The sequence below is a fragment of the Taudactylus pleione genome, unplaced genomic scaffold (genome assembly GCF_031769625.1).
Source record: "Taudactylus pleione unplaced genomic scaffold, aTauple2 ptg001032l, whole genome shotgun sequence".
Taxonomy (NCBI): domain Eukaryota; kingdom Metazoa; phylum Chordata; class Amphibia; order Anura; family Myobatrachidae; genus Taudactylus; species Taudactylus pleione.
Window position 1 is genome coordinate 1,338,786 of NW_028285433.1, and position 26,943 is coordinate 1,365,728.

Here is a 26,943-nt window from a genome sequence, read left to right on the forward strand (position 1 = left end):
AGGTTTTGGTTTTCTTTAATAAACTGATAAAAACAGCTAAAATCATGTAACCTATACCTGTTGTAGGATTATTAACATCAATAACATTCATTTCCAGTAATTTCCAGTCAATTTTGACCACTTCACAGCACCTAAAATCATGAGGGAAGAACGTAAATGCAATCCAAAACACGCAAGATCCAGTTTTTAAATTCAAGTTCCGAACTTGCAGGAAGACCTGATCAGGGACTCTGTTCTACTTGGAACCCATAAGTTTGGGTGTGCTCAGTGTTTAGCAAAACTGGATGGCTCATCTCTACTTATTATATGCTCTTAAAGTATATGGGAGTCTTCTGAAATCTATGGACCTGATTCAAAGTTGGGAATACAGTAAGATAGAGCAAGTAACTGTGCATCTTGGTAACACCATGCTGCACTGCAGGTGGGGCAGATGTAAAATGTGCAGAGAGATTTAGATTTGGGAGAGGTGTGTCCAAACTGAAATTTAAAATGCAGTGTACAAATAAAACTGTCCAGCATTTGTGGGCTACATGCAAAAGCAGCCAGTATTTACCCTGCATGCAAAAATGTTTTATGTATTTGCAGCCCTAGCATTGCAACATGGTTTGTCCAGGTGCACAGTTTCTTGCTCTATCTTACTCTATTCCCAACTCTGAATTGTGCCCTATGTTATAAAATGTCATGTTGGTGTTTCTGCTCTTAATTTATTAATTGGGAAATTATTTGTGCTAAGATTACAACTAGTTTCACTTAAGGCGCACATCCACTATGCGATATTAATAAGCGATTGCACAATTACGGTATCGTAATCGTGTAATCTCTCATTAATCGTGCACTATAATGTTGGAAACGATCAGCGATGCGCGCTCCCGCTGGTATTTTCCGACATCAATCATCCGCCGAACATGCCGGTCAATCTGCCGATAAAGACAGATTGCTCATGTTCAGGGATGATGAAGTATGCCTGCACTGTACAACTAATCGTTCAGTATAGGCACTGCAGGGGATGGGGAACGTTGGTACGATTACGATGTTGTAATCGTACTGTCTTTCCCTAGTCGCCTAGTGGATGTGCGGCTTTAGAGAAGATATGTTCAGTGCAGCCTATATGTCCTTACCAGCTCCCACTTTCAGCATTTCTTTAATCATTCACAGATAATTTACTACAGCATTGAAAAGTAAAAAGTGGAGGTGTTGCCCATAGCAACCAAACAGATTCTATATATAATTTCTCTATTGCATTCTAGAAAATAATAGAACCCGATCAGTTGTGGAGTTACCCATAACAACCTATCTGTATTAGAGGCTTCAGTCTACTTGGCTGGGTCAGTAATTATCCTGTTTTCACAGACAGAATTCTTAGTACATGAGCTGTTTGGCTATGTGAGGCCTGGAGTTAAGAGACATTGGGCCTGATTCAGATGTACGCAATACCAGTATTTATGTAGTTAAGCTATTATCCGCTGACTGCACATGTGTCACTATCACACTGCGCATGCGCCAAGGTACCTTAGCAATGTCACTCGCAGTGAGAATTTCTTTTGAAGGTGACTGAAATTTAGGGAATGTTTGGGGGCAGTTACAATGGAAAAAAAAGCAGACGTGTCCCAGCCTACAACTGCAACCCCGGAGGCAGATTACGTACAAATTAATAAATTGATACACATAAAGAACTACACCTCTTTAATTTGTGTTACAGCATAAATAGATTGGATGCAAATGTTTGGTTACCTTAAAGTTCACTTTAAGATACCTAGAAATCAAGGAGATTAAAAAATATTTAATTTTACGAGACAATACTATTGCTCATATTTATATAATTTATAAAACCTGATGGACAGGAAAGAGTTGCTGTAATAACATAGCAACTTCATATTTACAAGCATTGCATTAATGCACATGCAGGCATTCCTGACACCTTGCAAAATTCTGGTACGCCTCCAGATTAGTCTCATGCATCAATGTATCACGAGGTAGATCATATGTCAAGTAAAGAAACACATGGCACATCTGTTGCTAGGAAGCAGGTGGAGTCATTTCCCGTTAAAAATAGCACCACACCAAGATTAAAGGGGAATGTATCAACATAACAAGTGGAGAAGATGCCACTGGCAACCAATCAGCTCTAGCTGTCACTTCACTAGTACATTCTATTAAATGATAGATAAAAGCGGATTGGTTGCTATAGGGTTGAAATCTGCCCATACTGAGAACTGAAAATACCGGGCATGATTTAAAACGGCATGAAAAATGCCATATGGGTATGTACAAAGGTGTATTTGCACACTTTCCTTACACGTATGTATTTTGAGTTTCATGTACATTAAAATATATCCAGTCTTAAAGTTAGAGTATATATGTGAAGATGCATAATCAACTCCAACATCCACACTATATTTCATAGTGAGTGTATTTCAAGATCAGAAGCAGTCCAGGGAACCCATGTGCAAATATACGCAGCTCAATGCAACAATTTTGCACCTAGATGTAGCTTTATGCTGCCTAAATGCACATGCTGGCAAGTCTCAGAGTGCAACCTGATCCAAAGTTAATTATAAATGTTGTAAATTCGTCCACGCAATATGCAGAAACAAGGACATATTTTGAAAACCTTGGCATACACTTGAAAACTGTGCCAAGTATCTTCCTATGTATATTTTTATAGAAAATACAGTATAATTATTTTGTGTGCAACCTAGTATTGCGAGTCCCAGCCTCATTAGCCAGTCACAAAATGTCCAATAGCGGTGTGGCAAATGGGAGCAGCACATACAATTAGCAACGAGCATTATTATTATGGGTCATTCTGACCCATGTCTTTTTGGATAGAGTCACTCCTCTTAAATATTTTGTAAAGGGTAAAATTACTCCACAAGTGTTGCATGTGAAACTGGAATAAAAAAATAAAAAAACAACAACAAAACAGCAACAAAAATAGTTACATAGTTAAATAACTTCAGCAAAACAATTGGTTACAAAACAAATAGTAAAAAAAAAACGACTCCAACTAAATGTGTTTAAAACGGTCAATGTAATTTAAATGTGTTGGAAGCCATACCATTGGGGATGTTTAACATACAAAATACACAACCACCACAAGAGAATTATTGTGAAGTCTGTGGAAGTCTTGTACGAGAGGATTAGATTTAATTATATCTGTTTCCAACTGCATGGAAAGGTTATTAAAAGCCAATTACCTCCTTTAAATGCAGCGAAGCAAACCAAGGCCATTCCAACGTCGTCTTTGCACTACTTAATACTGAAATTAACTGCATTTTAATTCTTCATGATAACTTCAATCTCGAGAGGGAGAATTAGAAGGAGGCAAAATACAGGGCAATTTTCAGCTCTACTTAATACAATGGACACACTGTCTTTCCCCTTTTAACTAAATGAGATATATTTGCTTAACTACGGTAAAGTATCTGGATCAACATATAAATAAATCTGGATTTATAAAATATTGGCAGAAGAGACAATGAGAAGCAAACAATGAGAAAGTGAGAAATAAAATAACTTCCCATTGTCATTTCCTATTAGTAATCCACTAGTATACAGAAATGTGTTTTAAGTGAGGTGGTGCTAGTAACTATGGGCCTGATTCAGACCCAGACGCTAAGCCGCGTACGCACGCTATGGGTGATTGTTGCCCATCTGCGCATGCATATGCATCACAGTGCGTGAACCAGTCACTGCGATCGGGAATCGTGTGCTCATAGCCAGTGGCGGGCTGGGCCGGGGGGCAGGGTGCCATGTGCCCCCCAGGCTGCAGCGTCATGCGGGCCACGGGCAGTCTGTGTCACTGTGACACAGACTGCACCGCGTGTGTAGCGCTGACCGGACGGAGTTCGATCAGCGCTACACAGCACAAACACACAGCCGTCGGAGCCGGCAGCTGTGTGTTTGCTTTAGCAGCTGATGAGAGTCAGACAGACTCATCGGCTGCTGCTCCCACTGCCAGAGCCGGACATCTTCCGGCTCCCGCAGTCGGTAATGGGAGTGACGCATCACTCCCATAATGCAAAGCAGCGGACGGAGGAGCTGATCTCGGCGGCGGGACCAGGAGCAGGAGCGTGTGTCAGTAAGTGTTTTTTTTTTTTTATATTATGTGTGTCTACTGCGGGGGGTCTGGCACTATAAGGAGGAGACCACGATTGGGGGCACTACAAATGGGGGGGACTACTACTACTGGGGGCGCTACTACTACTGGGGGCACTACAAGGGGGGACTACTACTACTGGGGACACTACAATGGGGGGACTACTACTGCTGGGGGCACTACAAGGGGGGGTCTACTACTACTGGGGGCACTACAAGGGGGAGACTACTTCTACTGGGGGCACTACAAGGGGGGGGGACTACTACTGGGGGCACTACAAGGGGGGGTAATACTAATAGGGGCACTACAAGGGGACTACTACTAGGGGCATTGCATAGGTGGGAGGGGACTACTACTAGGGGCACTACATAGGGGGAGGGGACTACCACTGGGGGCACTGCATCGAGGGACCACTGCTGGGGGCTCTATATAAAGGGCAATAGTGGGGGTACTGCATAGGGGGAAGACTACAACTGGGGCTACTATTTAAGGGGCACTGCATAAGGGTTACCACTACTGGGGGCACTATATAAGGGGCTTACTACTGGGGGCACAAGGGGCACTGCATAGGGGGGATCACTACTGGGGGCACTACTCAAGGCCCACATAAGGGTGTCCTCTTCTGAGGGGGGGGGCGCCGTAGCACGCACGTTCTTTCGGGCACCCTGGCTACACGCTACTCCTCTGCCAGGGCCACCTGCATGCATTTGCCCCCCAGGCTAAAAGTTGCCAGCCAGCCCCTGCTCATAGCACGAAGACTGAGCGCTACTTTGGAGTGACAGATAGTGCAGTTTGTGGGTGGTAACAGGGGAAGGTCCTGGAAAACGGGGGAGTGGATGTGCGAACGCAAGCATGTCTGAGCATCAAAATGGCGTTCTTTGGTTCTGCATAGTTAACATGGAAGCGTCATTGTACACATCACCTGGTTGTATTTCAGCCTGCAGTGATCACAGTGCTTGCGGCGGGGTAGGGTCTACCTTAAGGGCTACGAGCAACTCCGATGGCCCTCGATGTTACTTATGACATACTTCTTGGAGATGACATGTGCTAAGAAAGAAAAGCGGGCGTCATTACACTGGCGAGCGTTCACTCTGCCGTTGCTATCTAAGACAGAGGGCGTCCTTCAGCCTGGCTGTGCGATCGCGGCATTTGCACATCCACCCCCTGATGGCTGGGTCTGAATCGCCCCCTATGTCCCATGTGATCCCACAAAATCAGATCATCTTATTTAATCAAACCTATTTTAAAAGCCACCCCTCGTGGTTTCAATGTTTACTTGTACATTTAGCAGAGATTTCTGAAGGAAGGTCCTTGTACTATTCGTGACCACTTACTTATGAGACACAGATTTTTCATCACTCATGCTATCAAAACAAAGGCCAGGAGCAATTTGGAAGTGACTACTTGTGCGTGCGCTATTTAAATAAAATAAAAAAAACCTCAGCAGTTTCAGCAGCATCACCAAAAAAAAGCCAGTAGCAAAGTGTCTCCATGTACTGCATATTACAGATTTTATGTGTTGTGAACAAAATTATAAAATGTAATATTGCAATATTAGTATTCTTTTTTTTTTTTATATTTTTTTATTGAAGCAAAACATCAGTACATTGAGAAAATTTGTACAATAAATTCTCATAGTAACAGAGGAGCAGAAAGAGATACTTTCTCAAACTTTCGAGAAAGAAAATACATAGCAATATTTAACAGCTATATAGTGTGGATTACAAGCTGTATCAGTATAATCATAGTACATATTTACATATGTAATGTACAGTAAATTAATGGAATGTGTCACCCTTCTCCCAGACAAAACAAAACAAAAAGAAAAAAAAGAAAACAAACAAAGGGTATTTACGAAAGCCTGTGTTCCTATACGTCAATCGGAGGGTCCACCTCCAACAATCATGCATCTTTCTCTGCATCGTATCAGGTAGGGTTCCTATATAACGCTCCCAGATGTCAAAGTAACCTCCCACTCGTTTCTCTTTCACAAACATGGCTTGAACCCAATAAATCCTATAAATATGATTACGTTTTTCTTTGTATAGATTAAATATAGGAGGACCAGGAGCAACACAATTTTGAAGTATGGTCTTCTTGGCTGCAGATTTTATAGCCAACAAAAGCTTTCTGCCGCCCTTAGTGACCCATTGAGATTTAGAAGGAAATCAGAATATAGCCAATTCTGATGTAAAAGGGACAAAATGAATCAATGTATTTTCTGCATCCTGTTTCACCCTCAACCAAAATCTTCTAATTATGGGGAAATCCCAAAAAGAATGATATAAGTCTGCCATCTGGTTATTACATTTGGGACAACTATATGACGAAGTTACTCCCATAAGATATTGTCTATTTGGAGACAATTCATAGATTCTATGAATCATATTGTACAGGTTGAGTCTCCCATATCCAAATATTCCGAAATACGGAATATTTTTGGCTTGACTGAGAAAATTAAACCTTTGATTTTTGATGGTTCAATGTATACAAACTTTGTCTAAGGCACAAATTATTAAAAAATATTGTATAAAATTACCTTCAGGCTGTGTGTATAAGGTGTATATGGAACATAACTGAATTTCATGTATGTACACAAACTTTGCTTGAGCCACAAAATTATTGAAAATATTGTATAAAATTACCTGCAGGCTGTGTGTATAAGGTGTATAACACACACAAATGTATTCCGTGTGTATATTTGGGTCCCATTTCCCAATATATTTCATTATTATATGCAAATATTCCAAAATACGGAATATTCCATTATCCAAAATACCCCTGGTCCCAAGCATTTTGGATATCGGAGACTCAACCTGTAAAACAATTCTTGGTACATACTTAAGGATAGTAGCTTACAGACATTATTGATAGAGAGTGTGGGAAAGCCACTGTCCCATTCCTGATTGAGAAGCCGAGTGATCAATAGGATTTTCCAGTGACACATAGTAATAGGATATGGCCTTCCTACATATAGATCCTCGCCTCAATAGTTTATCAAAAGGATTATACCAATCAGAGACCCCCATCTTTCTAATCACAGTAGATATATAATGTTGCGCCTGTAAAAACGCCATAGGAAAAAACAGAATTATTATAAATTTATCTACCACCTCCGAATATAGAAGAGGTCTTTTGCTCTCAAAATGGACCAGACTATCTAAGGAGTTGATACCCCCTGTCCTCCAAATATTGAAGGGGTAAGCAGCCATGCCATCCTGAAACTCTGGATTTTAACAGAAAGGGAGGTGCAATGAATAATGAGCATTAAGCCCAAATCGGTGACGTATAATATGCCAAATTCGTCTTGTAGTCCATAGAAGGAGATTATCTTGATGTTTCAATTATATGTCATGATCTTGTATATGTAAGAAGCTGGATATGCTCATATTATTCAAAATTTGAGCCTCCAAAGAAGTGTTAGCATAGACATCTCCCCCATTCAACAGTCGGTTAGATAACGTATTTGGGCCGCATGACTATATCGTACTATGATGGGAAAATTCATACTTCCATTGGATCGTGTTTGGCATAGTTTTTGTAAGCTAATTCTAGGTCTCCTCCCATGCCATATAAAAATTTAAAATTTTGCATTAAGCAGTTTCACATCCCTTTGCGTGAGCAGAAGAGGCAGAGCTTGTAAAAGGTATAATAATTTGGGGAACGTAACCATTTTGATCAAATTCTCCTGGTCAAGATATGAGTGTAATAGATGATCCCACCCTCTGAGCTCCTCAACCATGTGGCAAATTGCCCGTCATATATTATGGCCATAGAGATCCGCTTATGACTTAACGGCAGATGTTCAATGACATTTCAAACAAGTACCTGATTTATCAGCTACCATAATTGTGCGTTGAAATTGGGATATGTAGGCTCTATTAACTACCTTCATATGTACCCCTTGTAATGCAGCCGATTGTAAGATTTGGAGAGTTTTCCCATCGGAGTGGAGATTCAGGTGTGGAGGTTTTTACCTGTGCGTCTGTCTGGCCCTGGGATCACTGCTGGAGGTACTGCTAGAGAAGGAGCACTGCTGCAGGGGGAAGACTACTGGGGGCACTGCTGCAGGGGGACGACTACTACTGGGGGCGACAACTACCACTGGCGGCACTGCTGGGGGGGCAGACTAGGGGGGGGGACTAATACTGGGGGCATTGCTGTGGGGGGGTGGACTACTACTGGGGGCATTGCTGGGGGTGGGGGACTACTACTGGGGGCACTGCACTTGTGGGACCACTAATGGGGGCACTGCACTGGTGGAACCATAATTGAGGGCACTGCATAGGTGGGGATTACTGCTGGGGGCACAGCATAGTGGGGATTACTGCTGGGGGCACAGCATAGTGGGGATTACTACTGGGGGCACTGCGTAGTGGGATTACTGCTGGGGCACTGCATAGGTGGGGATTACTGCTGGGGGCACTGCATAGGGGGGGATTACTGCTGGGGGCACTGCATAGGTTGGGATTACTGCTGGGGGCACTGCATAGGTGGGGATTACTGCTGGAGGCATTGCTGGGGGAGGACTACTACTGGGGGCACTGCTGGGGGGGGACTACTACTGGGAGCACTGCATCAGGGGGACCACTACTGGGGGCATTGCACTGGGGGTCTGGGGGGTTAGTACTGGGAGCACTATATAAGGGGGGACTACTACTGGGGGCATTATATAAGGGGCACTGAATAGGGGGACCACTACCTGGGGCACTGCATAGGGGGACCACTACCTGGGGCACTATATAAGAGGCATTGCATAGGGGGACCACTACTGGGGGCACTGTATAAGGGGCACTGCTGGGGGCACTGTATAAGGGGCACTACTGGAGGCACTGCATAAGCGCTTGTGTAGCTATCCGAGGGGGGGGGGGGTCGCAAGGTTGAAGAAATGCCTAAGGTGCCAAGAGACCTTGCACCAGCCCTGGGGGTAATGTAGGCTCTCTTTAGCACAATACAATTTTGAGGATTTCCAGATTGTCTGAGCCCAACACACTACCACCCTGGTACAGCTTTGATTTTTATAAAAGCCTTAATAATGAGCTTAATATAAAATAGCAGTGCCTTGCATGCATTTCATGTTTCATTCTGAGCATACAGTCCATATTGCAAAGTGACAAAGCAGCTGTAGAAATACTGCTCGTAATAAACTCTCTCTTTTAAAATCCTGAGATGACAGGTGTTTTACATACAAATAGCAGTAACTCCAAAAATCAGCCCAAGGCATTTTATTATATAATCATATAAAAGCTTTTGCATGTCACTTTGCTTCCTGCAGCCACAGGCAAGGAAGTAGCCCATAACGGCAGCTCAGCTGCAGGCACCATAAAACAAATACTAAAACGCTAAAATACAAACGGATATGAAAAAGGGATTAAACAAATGTCAATGTGTGTATATCAGTATGTAGCTTTAAAACAATGTGAAATGTTTTTACTGTGCAAGGCAGTTTTTGCAAAAAAAAAAAAGAAATACAAATGTTGATATATTTTGTACCCCTTCCATATACCCAGAAATCACTTATCTACTCAGATCAGTTCATGATTAGAATACAATGACTGTAGCCTGTAGCTACTTCTCCTTGTAACATTGTATTAAGATGCTCTAGAACGCCACCTCATAGCATACTTACACTTATACCTACACCCCTGGAAGTCGCAGGAGGCTCCCGATTTTTCGTGTAGACCTCCCGCACCCCCGGAAGTGTAGGCAGATCACCCACATCCTGACCATTTCCTAGTAAAGCGGGCATGATGGGGAGATTTAATGGAACATTTGCAGGGCCGTGAGGAGGGGTTGGGGCTAAACACCACAATTTACGTCACTTAGCCTCGCCCCCTCGACGCGGACCCGCGAATCACAGACTTTTCGGGGAAAGGGACAGGCCTATTTACTTTGACAGACTGGCCCCGCCCCCCCGAACTTGGCTGCTCCCAGAAAGGATCACAATGTCGGTAAGTATGCCCCATAGTGGGTGCAGTGCGGGCGCTGACTGAACCCACACTCACCGCATCTGACCCCTCGCTTGTACAGACTGTAGCAGGTAGTTGCGGTGAGCCTGAGCTAGGGACTCGGTATGGCCGAGGTGGTGCTGAGTTGGACAGGTGATGGATGACTCAGGCTGCTGTGCTGTGGGGGCTTAACAGGTGCTGAGGGAGGATGAGCAAGGGCTGAGCAAAACAGTGACTGAGAAGGTGCTGAGGGGGCTAGGTAAGGTCACTCAGTCTTCTGAGGGGGAGCGGGGATGGGGTAACAAAAATTTTTTTTTTTTTCCCCTGGCTGTGGGGGCAATGAATATATATATATTTTTAAAAGTCATTTTGCGTCATGTGGCGTATTGAGGCTAGATGTGTGAGGTTACATCTGTAGCACAGTATTTGAAATGACAGATGCTGATTGGCGGCTTTGGGCAACTACTGTACTCAAAATTCTCTCTCTCTCCAAGGCTTGATACATCTCCAATTGTGCCAGATGAGATCTCAGGAGGAATAGTAGCTACATGTAGATATTGTCAGGCACCACAGAAGCCTTCATAGTGCAACTGTAAGAGGTCATCTTCAGACTACATTATCCACGCATTCAATTAACATGGGATGGATTGTCGAGCCAACACATGCTGTGATAGCAGGTCACCTAACCGCTCCATATTGCAGCATGTGCAGCCTGCATAAAAGGCTCAATGAACAGCAACATAAAATCATTTACTCATTAAACAAAGTTGGTTGCTGTGTATCTACATATTTTAAGTGAATATGTGTTTTAAATTGAATGCATCAGAGGCCATTTACCTCACTGCTTGTGCATGATGCTATCACTTCTGATTGCAAGCTAGGTTACTGTGCACAAACACAATTGTAAACATTTATTTAAAGCAATTGTGCTGTGATGCTCCTGTAAGTAAAGAGGCATATTCCAATGACAAATTACAACCCAGTATTACTATAGATTGTAAGCTTGCAAGCAGGGCCCTCTTACCTCTATGTCTGTCTGTTATTACCCTGTTTTGTTCTATCAATGTTTCCAATTGTAAAGCGCAACGGAATATGCTGCGCTATATAAGAAACTTAATAAATAAATAAATAATACCCCTTTCAGACATACAACCCGGGAAATTTCCTGCTCAGACCCGGGAATTTCTCCTGTGCAAATTCCCGGGTATTTGGTCGAGACCCCCCTTTCACACTACAGTGTCTACCCGGGAAATTCCAGACATAAGCCATTTTCAGACATAAGCCAGGTTTTCTAGTTTTATATAATACCTGCCTCTCCTCTGCTCTTCCTCACCTATCCCCTCTCCGGCTGCCGCTGATGATGTCATCATCATGCAGCAGGCAGCCATCCAATCAAAGTGCAGCCTCTATCTATAATATAATAATAACTCCTATCTACCCTGGTGGTCCAGCGTGAGTGTGGCCGGCCCGCTGTGGCTGCAAACCACCGGCGGTCTCCAGCGCCGGTGTGAGGACCCGGCCATGGTCGCTGACTCGTTTGTCAGCGCCACAGCCACCGGTGCGGGGGGTGATGAGCAGCAACGCAGAGTGTCCTACAGGACGCTCTGCACTGCCAACTCATTGTAATGAGCAACAGCGTAGAGCGTCCTATAGGACGCTCTGCGCCGTCAATGTAAAAGCTGCTTGGTGCTGCCCGGGAGTAGTAAATTCCCGGGTAGCACCATTCAGACAGAAGCAGGGTAATTTCCAGGGACTTAAGTCCCAGGAAAAACCCTGGTCGATTGCAGGGGCGGCTACCCGGGAACATGTTCCCGGGTAGGCACCTTTCAGACAGACTCGGGTACCCGCGAATTTGGCCGAGGCAGGCCAAATTCCCGGGATTCTCAAGATGTCTGAAAGGGGTATAATTAAGCATTATAAGATTTTCAACAATATAGAGAGTAAACTTCTCAAAGCTATAATACTTTCCTGCTTTGCAGTGTGACTCAGAAATGGATAATTTCATCATTGGTATGGGCAAAACTTATTGCGAAGTCATTTGTTTGGCTTCTAGCTGGTCATAGAACCCCATAGGTTTCCAATTGTTTACATCATTTAATAGTTTGCAACTGTTCAATGTGGGAGTTTAACAAAAGTTCAATTATCGTCAGGTAAACGTGTTCAAATACAAAGAGCTCATTTAGAAAAGCTGAAGTATTAGACTATAAAAGATATCCCTGCTGTTTCAAATAGAAGTCAGATTTCGTTTTATGAAAGCAAATGAACCCAACAATAATCAATTGATTATGCCCTCGTTGTCAGAGGGGGAGGCATCTGTTTCAGAAATCACCTAATCATGCAGATGCCACGGCTGCAAGTGTCATTTCTTTCTGCAGAGCTAGACATGATTAGAGAAACAGATGCTGAGCTAGCTGAAGTACAAGGGCCCCTGTTGACTGGATTCTAGGTGGTCTGTTAGACTAATTAAAAATACAATATAATTCTTGTGTGATCAGAAAAAAAAATGTTCATTGTGCGACATTAACAGCCAGAGGAGTCGAAGGGAGAGCTGAAAAAACTGCTGGACCCCATCAAAAAGCCAAAATGCTCTTAATATTTTATGTAACTTGGGAAATTAGAACATGGTCTTTAAACTTCCCTGAACACTATAATAAGGATTACTCAATGTTTAGCAAGCTGGAAAAGAATACAGATTAACCATAGTATAGGCACCTCAATGAGAGAGTGTAACCAGCAAGGTGAGAGCTCTTCTTCCCCTCTATAACAGATTGTGGCTATTTAAGCTCTAGTTAACAAAAGATGCAAAACCCAGGAGTCTGCAGCAATATTAAGAACAAAATTGTCACTTTCATCACTGCATTAGAGATACCTGCCAACGCTGGTAATGCCTTGTTCCATTCCCATGGCTGGTCATACTCATCAGCGGGCCGGTCATCGTCTTGAGGCAACTTGCTCTCTCGCATTCGAAGGCCAACCAGGCTTTCTGAATCGGACTCTATTCCATTACACTCTGGCTCATACGGTGTGTCATACAGCTGAATGTTTGTCTGAGGGAGCTTTTGACTTTCTTGTTTCTGAATATCTAAATGAAAAAAAATTAGAGAACACAATTTCATACAATGTCACTGTATAGTACAAATAAATGATTAAATAAATTAATAATAAAAAAAAATTATATATATATATATATATATATATATATATGTGTGTGTGTGTATTATATATATTTTTTTTTCAAAGTAGGTTACAACTGATATAGCTTAAATGTGAAAGTGCCTCTATAACCAGATGACTACAACACTGGTCTTAATAGATTTCACATTCTGCCCAAGTTCCCTCAGTTCTGGGAAACAAATATAAATCTATATAACACACACAATGGTACCGAGGGCCTGATTCAGCAGGAATCTGTGCAGGCGTATGACCCGTTCTTTGTATGTGCAGAACAGATATGCGATCCCGCTCGCAGACTGGCAGCAGACTGTCAGTGACTGACAGTCTGTTGCCATTTGTGGGTGCGGAGGGGGCGGAGATGGCTTCCGTTTCCTGAAACTGAGGCGTGTCATCGTCATTGGGGGGGAGGGAAAAGGCCAGGATCTCCGTCGGCTGACGGAGATTTCCTGGCCTCTTCCTCTCAACTGCGGCGGCCGGCTGCATAACCTCATTGGTTACCTTAGCCGGCCGATGTTATGCAGATTATGTGATGCTGCGTTGGACAACGCAGCTCGGATAAGTAATGCACAGGCGTGATGCCTCCTGCTGCATTACCATGTCTGCAAGGATTGCAATTGCAAAGCTGCCTGCGTGCATACATCATATATCTATAGCCTGCGTGCAGCTTAGCAATTGCGATCCTTGCTGAATCAGGCCATCAGTACACTAATATAACAAATCTTAATATGTCATTGGATATAAAAAAAAAATAAAATAGACATAATGAAAATCCAAATGAAAAGTACCCTCAAAAAGAATCCAGTGTCTGGCAAATACGGTGGCCACAAATATTTTTATACAGTTACAGTTTTGTTGTAACATTTTTAGTTGTTTTACTGTTAGTATAAGTAATGAATTATGATGTCTGTTTATCATTACTCTTCAAAATTCTATATACAGTGTGTGTATATACAGTATATATATGTGTGTATATATATATATATATATATATATATATATATATATACACACACATACACGTATATACACACAGATAGTCCAAAATATGTACCCGGATCGCCAGCACTCAGGTAATTAAAGAAACCAAAATACAGTTTAAATCACCGACGTTTCGGAGACCTTTATTGCTCCATCTTCAAGGTCAAAAACCTTGCAGTTGGAGTAATAAAGGGCTCCGAAACTTTGGTGATTTATTTGTAAAATGTAAGTATATGGTTCGGGTGCCTGTTTTCTTGCCAAGACCCCTGGATGCTACGGAGACCAGCGCGAGGATGGAGGTGAGTATAGGATCTTTTTTGCAGGTCATTCCACACGGATTTCTACAATGGAGAAGAGGACAGACCGGCTGGTACAGGTAAGTATGTGTGATTGAGGCATGTGTGTAATAAACTTGCATTATATACGGTGTGTGTGTTGTGTCTTTATTTAACTATTTATTTTACAGTGGAGGTATGGGTGCCGGCCGCATGCTGGCTATTGTAGTTCCACAAGTGCCAAAGGGCAGGCATGCTGGCACCTGTAGTTCCACTGTAAAATACAATAGTTTTCTATTTTTTTACACTTTATTACCCCCTTACCCACAGCCCAGGGGTGCGGGGAAGAGCCCCAGGCTTAAGACCAAGCCTGTGGTTTTGGGAGAGGGGGGACCCCTTTTATGGGGGTCCCCACCTCCCCTGAGATCCCCGGCTTGGCCTGACTGGCTTGGGGTGCGAATGCTTTGGCCATGGAGACCCGGTAATAGGGTCTCCCGGATGTGGCATTACACCCCAGTAAGTTTTGGTCAGGTGCTGGTTTTAAATATAGGGGGACCCCTAAGCAATTTTTTTTCCCACTATATTTAAAACCAGCACTGGCCCTGCAGCCAGGTGCTAGATCCTAAATTACGGAGAAATCCTACTCGTTTTGTTCCCTGTAATTTTTGGAACCAGGACTGGCTGACCAGCCCGGGGCTGGTTATGGCTTTTGGGGAGAAACCCTACGTCATTCTTTTAAGAATAAAAACACTATACATTCACTACACATGCAGAAACATGCACAAATCACCCTGATCTGTGTATGTTTCTGGCAAACTCGCAGCTCAGGAGGGTGAGCGTTTGAAACTTCAACTTCTCTGAGTTTGCTGTAATCTCACCCGAGATTGAAATCTCGAATCTTAGTCAATTTGCAAACTGCATCTTTCTCATGAAGGTACTTCCGAGTTTGCCCGATGGTGAGAAGATTCGAGTTTGCAATCTCACCCAAGTTTTACGAGTGAGATTAAAGAACTCTCTCCCAAACTCACCAGTTTGCCTTTAGTAAATTTGTGAGATGAAAAACATGCCTAAACTCACCCGAGATTGCAATCTCGACCAAACTCAAATCTTAGTAAATTTACCTGTAAGCATGCAATGGTCTTATGATTTAAAAAAAGCGGTTACTACATTATTCCTGAGCAAATTGCTATTTTGCTAACAGAAATCGGCCAAACTACATACTCAAATTGCAGCCACTGCCTGAAAGTGCTGGGAGGGAGCAAAAAGTCTAAAGAAAACATGTAATTGCAGTATAAAAAAAAAAACACAAGGAGCTGCATACATGGCATTTAAGAAACTTCCTTTAACTACAACTATTTCAGAGCAAAAAAGTATTTTCACAAACTAAGTCTCACTAAAATCTAAGTTCATGAATTATAAATTTGTTTTTAAACATTCATACCCCTGGCCACAATATTGCTTGCGACTGATGTTTAAGTACAGTATAAGAATATTTGCTTTGTGCTGTATGTGTTATACATTAAAATGCCATTCTACAAAAAATGCATGAACTGGGGAACTTAAAGTGTTATGAAAATAAAAAGGTTAGTTTTATAAATATGAATGTAAATTAGCATGTTTTAAATTAAGAATATGTTTAAACAGTACTGTAATAGCAGAGGGGCGCATGTACACAATGCACCACTCTGCTCTTTTGCACAATTATTCCTGACAAACTTATGACACATGAAAAATGCTTTATTATGAATAGTTCAATTAACTCATCAATTAAATTTAGCCATAGGTCTGTGCCGCATAGAGAAATACACCTGCGGCTTACAATAAAAGTTAAGAAAACTAAAGGATAAGCGAGTGGAAATAATCAGGAGTTGAGTAAAAAGATCTGATTCACGGGCCTGTACTTCATTCATATCATGGCAGAACACGGTAACATAGTCAACTTTCCGAAACCCCTCTACGTGGGGGGAGGTGGGGGAGGTGGTGATGGTGGTCACGAAGTGCCCATGTTCCAACAGCATTTCGTGTCCACTGCCCACAATTGAATTGCCTACCTCAACTTAAACAGTGTATCACAAGTGAACAAGGAACAGCATGTGCTGTAGCCTATCTATATAATAAGTGAGAAAGTGTGTGTGTCTGTCTGTTTGTCCTTTATGCATGTGCAGAGTTTTGCACCTAGCTCCACTAAATTTGGCATGGTGGTGTAGTGGGAGCAGGATTAGGTTTCTTGGCTATGTTTGAGGTTTACCAGTGCCATGGAGGTCTGCATGGTGTCCACCAAGTAGGCCGTGGAGTCTCCGATATGAATTTTTGGTTTACGCAAGCTCACTCAGGATGTCTTCCAGTGCCTAAAACTGCACTGATCTGGGTGATATGTACCAGTGGGGGGCAGACAGAGCTCCAGCGGAAGAGCAGTGAGTCTGAGGGTCAACTGTCACAATGCACCTGCACTGACAGTTACTAATCTCCTCCAAGCACATTTTCATATGCCATGGTCTCCAGTGTTGGTCTGCAATGTAAAAAATGAAGATGGCACTTCAAGGGCCATTCTTTAACCCGGGCTAAAACTAAATAACATTTGCAGAATTTGTGTTTTTGCACAAAATATTTGTTTAGAGCTGACCTATAAATAGACAATGAAGTTTGCAAAGAAAGAATAATACTTTCAATAGTGTCAACATGGCAATAATATATAAAATATCCATTTATACACAGAGCAAAACGAGAAGTATTTATATAGTGTTCCAATTGACTAATAGCAATCCTTTTATATGAATGCTTAGAAGGCAGGAGATCTTTGTAGTGAAGCACTCTCTTTGCATCTTTAAATCGCTGTTGCTCTTTAAAACAGCTTTTTGGACAAGACAATAAGAGCTTTAAAAGAGCTTAAATCACTTTATGCTGAAGGCTGTCTATAAGGATTAGAAGTCTCTGTTCCTTTCATTGCAGTATGAAAAAAAAGAATAAAAAGCTTTATCAACACTATGCTCTACAATACACAACCAGAGGGTTTCTGAGAGCATTTACAGGGTCAGTGAAGGATTGGTGTGTGCCCGCAGCTTATAAAATAGGGGGCTATGAGTGCCCCTGCTGTGCTCTTTAATGGATCTTGCAACCATTACCAGCAAAGTCTTAAATTAACACCTTTCCCATTCAGAAGAGATGTAAGGAAAAGCCATGGTGCTCGCATAGATTTTAATCTTACCAGACCTCATGTAATAAGCAGAAAGTTAATATACGAGCTCATAAGCGTTTCTTTCATTTATTTTTTTCCCCTATTTGCAAATGTACCAATTTCAACATGAACACTGACTTTGCCCATCCCGCACAGACTTTATTTTCTGGATGGATTGTTTTTAGTGACCGATTAAAAGCTCAATAAAGCTTATACAAATTCCTGGCTCTTTTCCAAGTTATCCAGATAAGAACAAATAATTAACAGACCGGCCTTATTCTGGCTTATTACTTTCAATTATTTCTGGTCACAGATCCTGTCACGAGGCCACCACTTTAAAACCGATTGATCACATTTCAGGATTAAGAAGTAAAAACCACATGGTCAATAATTAGTAGTAAACAATCCTTAACAAATCCTCAAGGCAGGGCAGTGTTCTATTATGGTGGCAGGAATTTATATAAATACTGTACCATACATACATACATGCATACAGTCAGGTGCATAAATATTGGGACATTGACAGAATTTTCATATTTTGGCCTCTATTCACCACCACAATGGCTTTGAAATGAAACAAACAAGATGTGCTTTAACTGCAGACTTACAGATTTAATTTGAGGGTAATTACATCCAAATCAGGTGAACGGTGTAGGAATTACAACGGTTTCTATATGTGCCTCCCACTTTTTAAGGGGCCAAAAGTAATGGGACCATCACCTCAAAAGCTATTTCATGGACAGGTGTGGGCTATTCCCTCGTTATTTCATTAACAATTAAGCAGGTAAAAGGTCTGGAGTTGATTCTAGGTGTGACATTTGCATTTGGAATCAGTTGCTGTTGATTCTCAATATGAGATCCAAAGAGCTGTCACTATCAGTAAATCAAGCCATCATTAGGCTGAAAAATCAAAACAAACCAATCAGAGAGATAGCAAAAACATTAGGTGTGGCCAAATCAACTGTTTAGAACATTCTTAAAAAGAAAGAGGGGGCGTGGCTTGGCAGCCATTTGGAGAAGTCGCTCATATCTTTAGCTCCTAAACTAGTGGATTAAATATCACCTTTTCCAGCCGGTATCCAGCTTAAACACCCCTGGTGTGCCTCTTTATAATACCCAGCATCGGTGGATACCCCTGGGGTGAAACCACAGAGCCGGGGAAGGACTCCTACCTTTCTGCAGGCTGTGGCCTACACCCCCTTCCAGAAGCTGGGACCTAAATTTCCAGCGCCTGTTTGCGGATCCGCTGGATCCGTTGGATTCCCATCCGTTGGCGCAACTACACAGCTATCTGAGGAACTCACCCACACGCCTGCCGACCGGTTCTCTGTGGCGCGGACATGCGCTTGTGAAAGAGGAGCGCCCGCCATCTTGGATCCTCTGGTAATAAGATAACTGGAGTGTGGGATCCCTGCATCACACCCCCAGACCTTGTCCGGCTAACGGCTGTTGTGCCCTACCACCTGGAGGCTGTAGATGCGTCTGGGGTCCTTAGTCCAGCAGAGGTGCGGTGAGTGAACCGGGGTCGCTGCGGAGGGCGGTCAGCGCCATTTTCTACAATCCTACTACTGCTTTTTAGCTAAAGCCCCGTTTTCTTACACCCTTAGCGACTCCTGAGCTGTCTGCCCCTACCTGTAATGTGCTGAGTTTAGACTGAATAGAGATCATCTCTTGTGGATTAACAATCACCTCGCAGTGTCTCTATCCATTCCATACAGACCTTTCAAATTCCCTATACCTCACTATGTAAACATTAAGAGGTTGGTGACAATCATAACACATACGTCCTCCAAAGTGGTCTACTTGGGATCAATCCATATACCTATCTATATTATTAAACAAAAGTTTCCTATAATTATTCTACACTGATCCTAAATCCATCAACAATACCAACTCCTTTGGCTCCCTCTTGTGGTGGAATTATTGAAACTCATCATAAAGGGCTCTCAATATCCTCTAAAGTCTGTCATACTTTATTCCAAGTGTTTTTCTCTTTCGCTACATCCAACATGAGTTTCGTTTCTATCCGATGATATGAGACCACGACCGGATCTGTTCTCTGTCATGATGTGGCGATAATCCTGATGGCTGCCTAGGTCTTTGGGAGGGACGGTACCTGGCGATGACCCAATTTTGTCTAGCTGACTCTATGCATGGGAACTGTGTACAGATTCTTTTTCATGTCACATACTTACGCTTTTTAAATTCAGAATGGGCAAGGATAAGAAACAAAGATCCAGGTCGGAAGTTGGAAGTAGATCGGATAGTGGATCCCATCAAGATATGCATCAGTTTGTAAAGCCCGCTGGTACCACTGCTGCAGATGAAACCTTCACACCAACCTCTCCTGCTGCCTCCTCTTCTTCAGACAGAATGTCTCCAGAGGCCACCCATACTTCCAGCCCTTCAACATCTACTTTCCATGACGAGATTAGTGAAATTCTCTCTCACGTTAGATCACTACCTACGAAACAGGACTTTCAGTCTCCGGAGACCAGGCTTCAGTCTACTATTCGTCAGGAAGTGGCCACTATTCAATTGGACATGGCTGAGTTGGTGACCAGGATTGACGGTCTGGAAGACTACAAAGAGGTAACCGTGGACGCTCTCCACCAATTCACAGATATACTCTCTCACCGATAATCTGAGATCCGTTCTCTTAAATCACGTATGGATGACTTGGACAATCGCGGCAGACACAATAACATCAGGATACGTGGTCTACCTGAAGATGTAACACAACCCAATCTCACAGATGCCCTCACGAAGATATTTGGTGAGATAATTGGCCTAGACACGAATAGTGAAATTATGTTTGATAAGGCACATCGTGCTCTCTGTCCAAGAGGCCTGCCTTCTGATAAACCCAGAGATGTTATATGTCGCCTTCATTATCACACCCAAAAAGAAGCTATCTTGCAAAAGGTTCGACAACTCGAAGAGGTCGATTTTAACGGTGACAAAATTCAACTCTTTCCCGATCTATCATGGTATACCTTGCAACAAAGGAAGGCCCTGAGACCACTCACGGAACAACTTTGCAAACATTCTCTGAGATATCGCTGGGGTTTTCCATTTAATCTTCAAGTAACTCATAATGGGAAAAATGTTGTTCTTCATTCACCCGCTGATCTTCCTTCCCTCTTCACGACCTTGGGTATAGATCCAGTGGCTCTTCCTGATTGGGAGAACTTTCACAGCCCTTTAGTGATTCCTTCCCTCCCCCTTGACGGAGAAAGTTGGCAACGGGTCTCTAGCTCCAAGTGGAAGACAGGACGGCGGTCTCTCCCGGCAACCACGGAAGAGACCTGACCATTTCATCTCATATACAAAATTGTGAGACTGTTCCAGTTTTTTCCTATTTACAAAGGACTTCGGTCTTATCCTATATTTAAATATCTAAATGTTTTGTTGCCAACGTCTTGTTTGTTGCACTTTTAGTGCACCATATCTAATTATTGCAGTAATATCTGTGACGTTATATCATAATATGTCTATAAGTTTAATAATGCAAAGTTATTTGCAAGACTCCCTCAGTAGAACTTAACTTAATCTTATAATTATATGTTTGGGTGGTTGTTATTGCCGTCCCTCCGAACCCCCTCAATGCTGCATTTTTTCTTTACATCCTGGACATGGAGCTGATTTTTGTCTCCTGGGTATCCAGATGCAGCATTTCAATGTTTCAATCTTTACCTACATTCAATATTTCAATTGTATGTTTATTATTTGCAATTATGTTATTCTCTTTATTTTCTCTTTTCCCCTTTTCATAATCTTCCCACCTCTCAAGGGTGACATATATAGCGGGATAACTCACACTTTATCAAGAGGTGCAGATTGTTACGCTATCTTCACATTTAGAATTTATGTCCAATCGTAAACCTGTGTTGCGGATTGTCACCATTAATGCTAAGGGACTGAATATCCCTGAAAAGAGGTCCCAAATGTTAAGGTCCTTTCGTGCTGACAAAGTAGACATAGCTTTGTGCAGGAAACGCACTTTAAGAAAGGGCATGCTCCCCACTTAAAAAATTACTACTACCCACAAAAATTTTCTAGTGATAATTCACTTGGTAAGAAATTGCCATATTGCCGTATTGTTTGCTCGTCATTTACCGATATCTGATGTCTCCATACATAACCTTGTAGAAGGTAGATGCATTTTGGTCAAATGTACTTTATACCATCAACATTTCTCCTTTTTGAATGTGTACACGCCTAATTCTGGTCAACCCTCCTTTATTGCCGCTGTTTTTGATAAAGCTGAGACTTTATTGGAAGGGATTACGGTTGTAGGAGGTGATCTAAATTGGCCCCTTGATCCTCTTCGTGACACTTCCAATAAAACATCCCACAGACCAGGGAAGGAGTTTAGGTGAATGAGACGCACCCTCCAAGACCACCAACTGGCTGATTCCTGGCGGATCGCTCATCCAGCTGAATCTGACTTCACTTTCTTTTATTTCCCCCACCACACCTACTATTTACATCTCATATCAGGCACCTCAATAGGACCTATCACGTGGTCTGATCATGCTCCAGTTTTCGTTACACTTTCCCTTCCACAGCGCTCGGTCAACCCTTGGTCATGGCATTTTAACGACCTCCTTTTACAAGATGCATATTGTAAATCCCAAATAGAGTGCTCTTTAAACTTTTACATTGAACAGAATGATCGGGATGACACTTCCAAGGTAACAGTGTGGGAGGCACATTCCAAGGTAACAGTGTGGGAGGCACATAAATGTGTTCTTCGGGGCACTTGCATACAATTAGGTTCCTATTTAAAAAAGCAGAAAACGCAGCAGAGGGATGCCCTTTTAGCTGAGATCAAATCTCTGGAAACCTCCCACAAAGCTTCCTTATCCCCACATTATTATTCTAAACTGGAAGAAACTAGAGCTGCCCTTCATAAACTTTCCATGGATAAAATAAAATTGTCTTATCGTAAATGCCGTAGCGGCTTCTACCAATGGGGAAATAGACCGGGTAAGATGTTGGCTAGGGCGTTGCGGGAAAAACGTGCTATTGCATTTATTCAGGCCATAAAGGACGAACATGGTCAGACCCATAATGAAACTAAACGAATAGCTGAGTCCTTCCGATCTTATTATGCTAAACTTTATAATCTTAAAAATCCAGTTATCACTCATCGAGAGGCAATTTCGTCTTATTTAAAATCACTTAATTATCCTCAGCTTTCTTCAGAAGACTTTGATGCTCTTGAGACACCTTTCACTGTTGAGGAGGTGGATCAGGCAATTTCCACCTCTCCAGCAGGTAAGAGTCCTGGTCCAGATGGATTTTCTACAGCCTACTACAAGGCTTTTAAGGATAAATTGGCACCCCTTATGACTCGCGCCTTTAATTCGATCTCAGATAAAACTAGCTTCTCCAAACAATCACTGGAAGCACACATTACCGTCATACCTAAGGAAGGTAAAGACCCTACCTTATGCCCTAGTTATAGGCCTATCTCGCTCCTAAACATTGACTTGAAGATTTTTGCTAAGCTCCTAGCTAACCGGTTGAAGACACTCTTATCCAACTTGATCCATGATGACCAGGTTGGTTTTGTCTTAGGTCGCGAGGCCAGAGACAACACAACTAAAGTGATCAATTTAATACACCAAGCCTCCCTCTCGTCTGCTCAGTCTATTATTTTATCGACTGACGCGGAGAAGGCTTTTGACAGGGTTGACTGGGAGTTTATGTCAGGTCTTTTACGACATTTGGGGTTAGGGCCTACATGTTTGCAGAGAATTTTGGCTTTATATGATTCTCCCACAGCAAGAATTAGGATTAACGGGTCTCTCTCTGACTCATTTGCTACTTCAAATGGTACAAGACAGAAGTGCCCACTCTCCCCACTTTAATTCGTTCTTTGTATGGAGGCTTTGGCTAGGGCCATACGTAGTAATGTGAATATTTCTGGTATCCACATAGGGGGTCATGAATATAAACTTGCACTTTTTGCAGATGACCTTCTTGCATTGCTTACTAATCCAGTTACTTCCCTACCGAACCTTGTTTCAGAATTTCAAAAATTTGGCATGTTTTCAAATTTTTAAATTAATTACTCCAAATCTGTGGCTATGAGCTTGACTGCGGCCCCATTCGTGGTAAATTCCCTGAAACAATCCTTCTCCTTTGTCTGGCACCCCACTAGACTTAAATATCTAGGAGTTTTCCTGACCAAAGACCTTTCCCAACTGTACTCAAATAATTTTTTGCCACTACTGCAAACTATTCGTACTGATTTGACTAGATGGCGCACCACTCGCTTATCCTGGATTGGCAGGATTAATGTGATAAAAATGAACTCCCTGCCCAAAATGTTATACCTAATGCAAACCCTTCCAATCCACATCCCTCCAGCATGGTTTACGGAAATGGAGCGTCTTGTTCATAGGTTTGTATGGAACAATTCCAAACCACGTTTTAAACATGCTATCCTTTACCGCCGTAAACAAGACGGAGGTTTACAGCTTCCTCACATCACTAGTTATTATCATGCTATAATGCTTGACCGTATTCTTGAGTGGACCCGAGCAGGGGGTTCCAGGCAGTGGATCACGTTGGAGGAAAGCAGCCTGACCCAGCCTATAGAAATTGTTCCATGGCTCCCTAAACTACCAACTGATAGACATCCCACTATAACACCCACATTGCGCTCTTGGCAGAAATTGCGACGTTTCTCCCATATTTCATCTATTGTCTCCCCTCTCACTTCCTTTCTTAGGAATTTGGACTTTCCCCCAGGGCTCTCCACACTGTCCTTTAAAAACTGGTTGAGTGAAGGCCACTATAGACTTGGTCAGATGGTTTGCTCGTCAGGGGTGCGTCCATTTACAGATCTCCAGGAATCATGGCATTTTCTCCAATCCGAATTCTGGAAATACCTCCAAGCACGGCATTTTATTACCTCCTCTTGCAAGCTCCCTGATCTCACTAGGACACTCACTCAGTCTGAATCCTTATGTTCCACCTCTCAAACTCCATCTCACACTATTTCCACATTATATTCATTAATTATTGAAAATTTGTTTAAACTACCTCCTCAATTTACTAAAGTGTGGGAGAAAGAACTCCAGGATAAAGTTCAGTACATTGACTGGGAGATTGTTTTTAATAACACTTTTGCAAGTTCTTCATGTACAGCTACTCTTGAAACTCTTTACAAAGTTATATCACGTTGGTATAGATACCCAGTACTTTTAAAAAAAAATGTTTCCACAGGTCCCAAAAATCTGCTGGAGATGTAACTCAGCCCCAGGTAGTCTTCTCCATATATGGTGTGATTTCCCTTCCCTGGCCTCCTTCTGGTTGAATGTCTTTAAGTGCTCTGAGATAATGCTTGGGGGAAAGGTCCCTAGAGATCCTGGTTTTTGGCTTTTAAATATAACCTCATCTTCTGCAATTTCCTACAGGAACTCTTTACTGAGAAATCTAAATAATGCTGCTAAAGCGGTTATCCCTGTTTTATGGAGATCCAACTCCCCCCTTCCATTAAAGACTGGTTTAAGAGGATAGATTATTACATGGATATGGAAGACATATCTTTTTCTAAAGGTATACCTACCGAGTTTACTGCTATGTGGTCCCCTTGGCTGGTGTTCTACACAATATACTATGTTTAATGGTTCAAACTCTGCATCTGTATCTATTCCCTCTTGACTCTCACACAACCTATTTGAGGCTAGGATAAATCGCTCCCCTTGATCACTCTCTGATTTCCCGCTCAACTCCCTCATTCCCCTCTGACTTTCCTTCCTTGGACTCCCCCCTATATTGTCTATATTTCTTTTTCTCCTTATTGTTTATTGATTGTCTGTTTTATTTTATTTACTGTATATTTTCTATGTGTTCTATCTATACTATATTATGATTGTATTATTCGAAATGGAAATACTAATTGTCAATACTGGTATCTATGTGCCTTTTCCACTGTATTCCATTTAAAATGCTCGAATAAAAACAGTTTGCATTAAAAAAAAAAAAAGAAAAAACGCACCGGAGAGCTCAGCAACAGCCAAAAGACCCGAAAGACCATGGAAAACAACTGTGGTGGATGACAGAATAATTATTTCCCTGGTGAAGAAAAACTCCTTCACAACAGTTGGCCAAATCAAGAACACTCTCCAGGAGGTAGGTGTATATGTATCAAAGTCAACAATCAAGAGAAGACTTCACAAGAGTGAATATAGAGGGTTCACCACAAGATGTAAACCATTGGTGAGCCTCAAAAACAGGAAGACCACATTAGAGTTTGCAAAACAACATCTAAAAAAGCCATTACAGTTCTGGAACAACATCCTACGGACAGATGAGACAAAGATCAACTGGTACCAGAGTGATGGGAAGAGAAGAGTATGGAGAAGGAAAGGAACTGCTCATGGTCCAAAACATACCACCTCATCAGTGAAGCATGGTGGTGGCATGGCTGCCAATGGAACTGGTTCCCTTGTATTTATTGATGATGTGACTGCTGACAAAAGCAGCAGAATGAATTCTGAAGTGTTTTGGGCAATATTATATGCTCATATTCAGTCAAATGCTTCAGAACTCATTGGACGGCACTTCACAGTGCAGATGGACAATGACGCGAAGCATACTACAAAAGCAACCAAAGAGTTTTTTTAAGGCTAAAAACTGGAATGTTATGCAATGACCAAGTTCCAAAGGTGGGGAGCAGCGCAGGCAAAATCTTTGAGGCGGGAGTGGGAGGAAGTAATCAATTGGCATGAGAGGCGGGGTGCATTTGTTCAACGAAGAGGACGGACAGGAGAGTGAAGGGAGATGAGATCAGAGATGTAAATGGGAGAGGAATGGCTGAGTGGCTGAGGGCTTTGTAATTGAGTGTGAGAACTTTAAATTGGGTTCTAAAGGGGAAGGGGAGCCAGTGGAGAGCTTGTAGGAGAGGGGAGGCAGATGCAGAGCGTTTTGAGAGGAAGATGAGCCGAGCAGCAGCATTGAGGATAGACTGGAGAGGAAAGAGAAGGGATTTGGGGAGGCCAGATAGGAGAAGGTTACAGTAGTCCAATCTGGAGAAGACCAATTAGCGTATGAAGGTTTAGTGGCATCCTGGGTGAGAAAGGGTCTAATCTTGGAAATATTTTTAAGATGAAAACGACAGGACAGTGAGAGATTCTGGATATGTGGTTTGAAGGATAGGGAGGAGTCCAGGATAACTTCAAAACAGCGCACTTTGGGGCTAGAGGAGATAGTTGTGCCATCAATTGATAAAGAAATGGTGGGAAGTGTGGTTATGTAGGGGGGAGGGAAGATGAT

At 42.4% G+C, this 26,943-nt stretch overlaps 1 protein-coding gene across 2 annotated transcripts in view; it reads right to left on the reverse strand.

The window, feature by feature from the left end:
• Window positions 1-26,943, reverse strand: part of SHB (SH2 domain containing adaptor protein B) — a 251,296-nt gene that overhangs the window by 87,771 nt on the left and 136,582 nt on the right. For both annotated transcript variants that reach the window (XM_088461260.1, XM_088461261.1), the window contains exon 3: window positions 12,917-13,129. In XM_088461260.1, coding sequence (XP_088317386.1) covers window positions 12,917-13,129 — 213 coding nt within the window. The remainder of the gene's footprint in view (window positions 1-12,916; window positions 13,130-26,943) is intronic.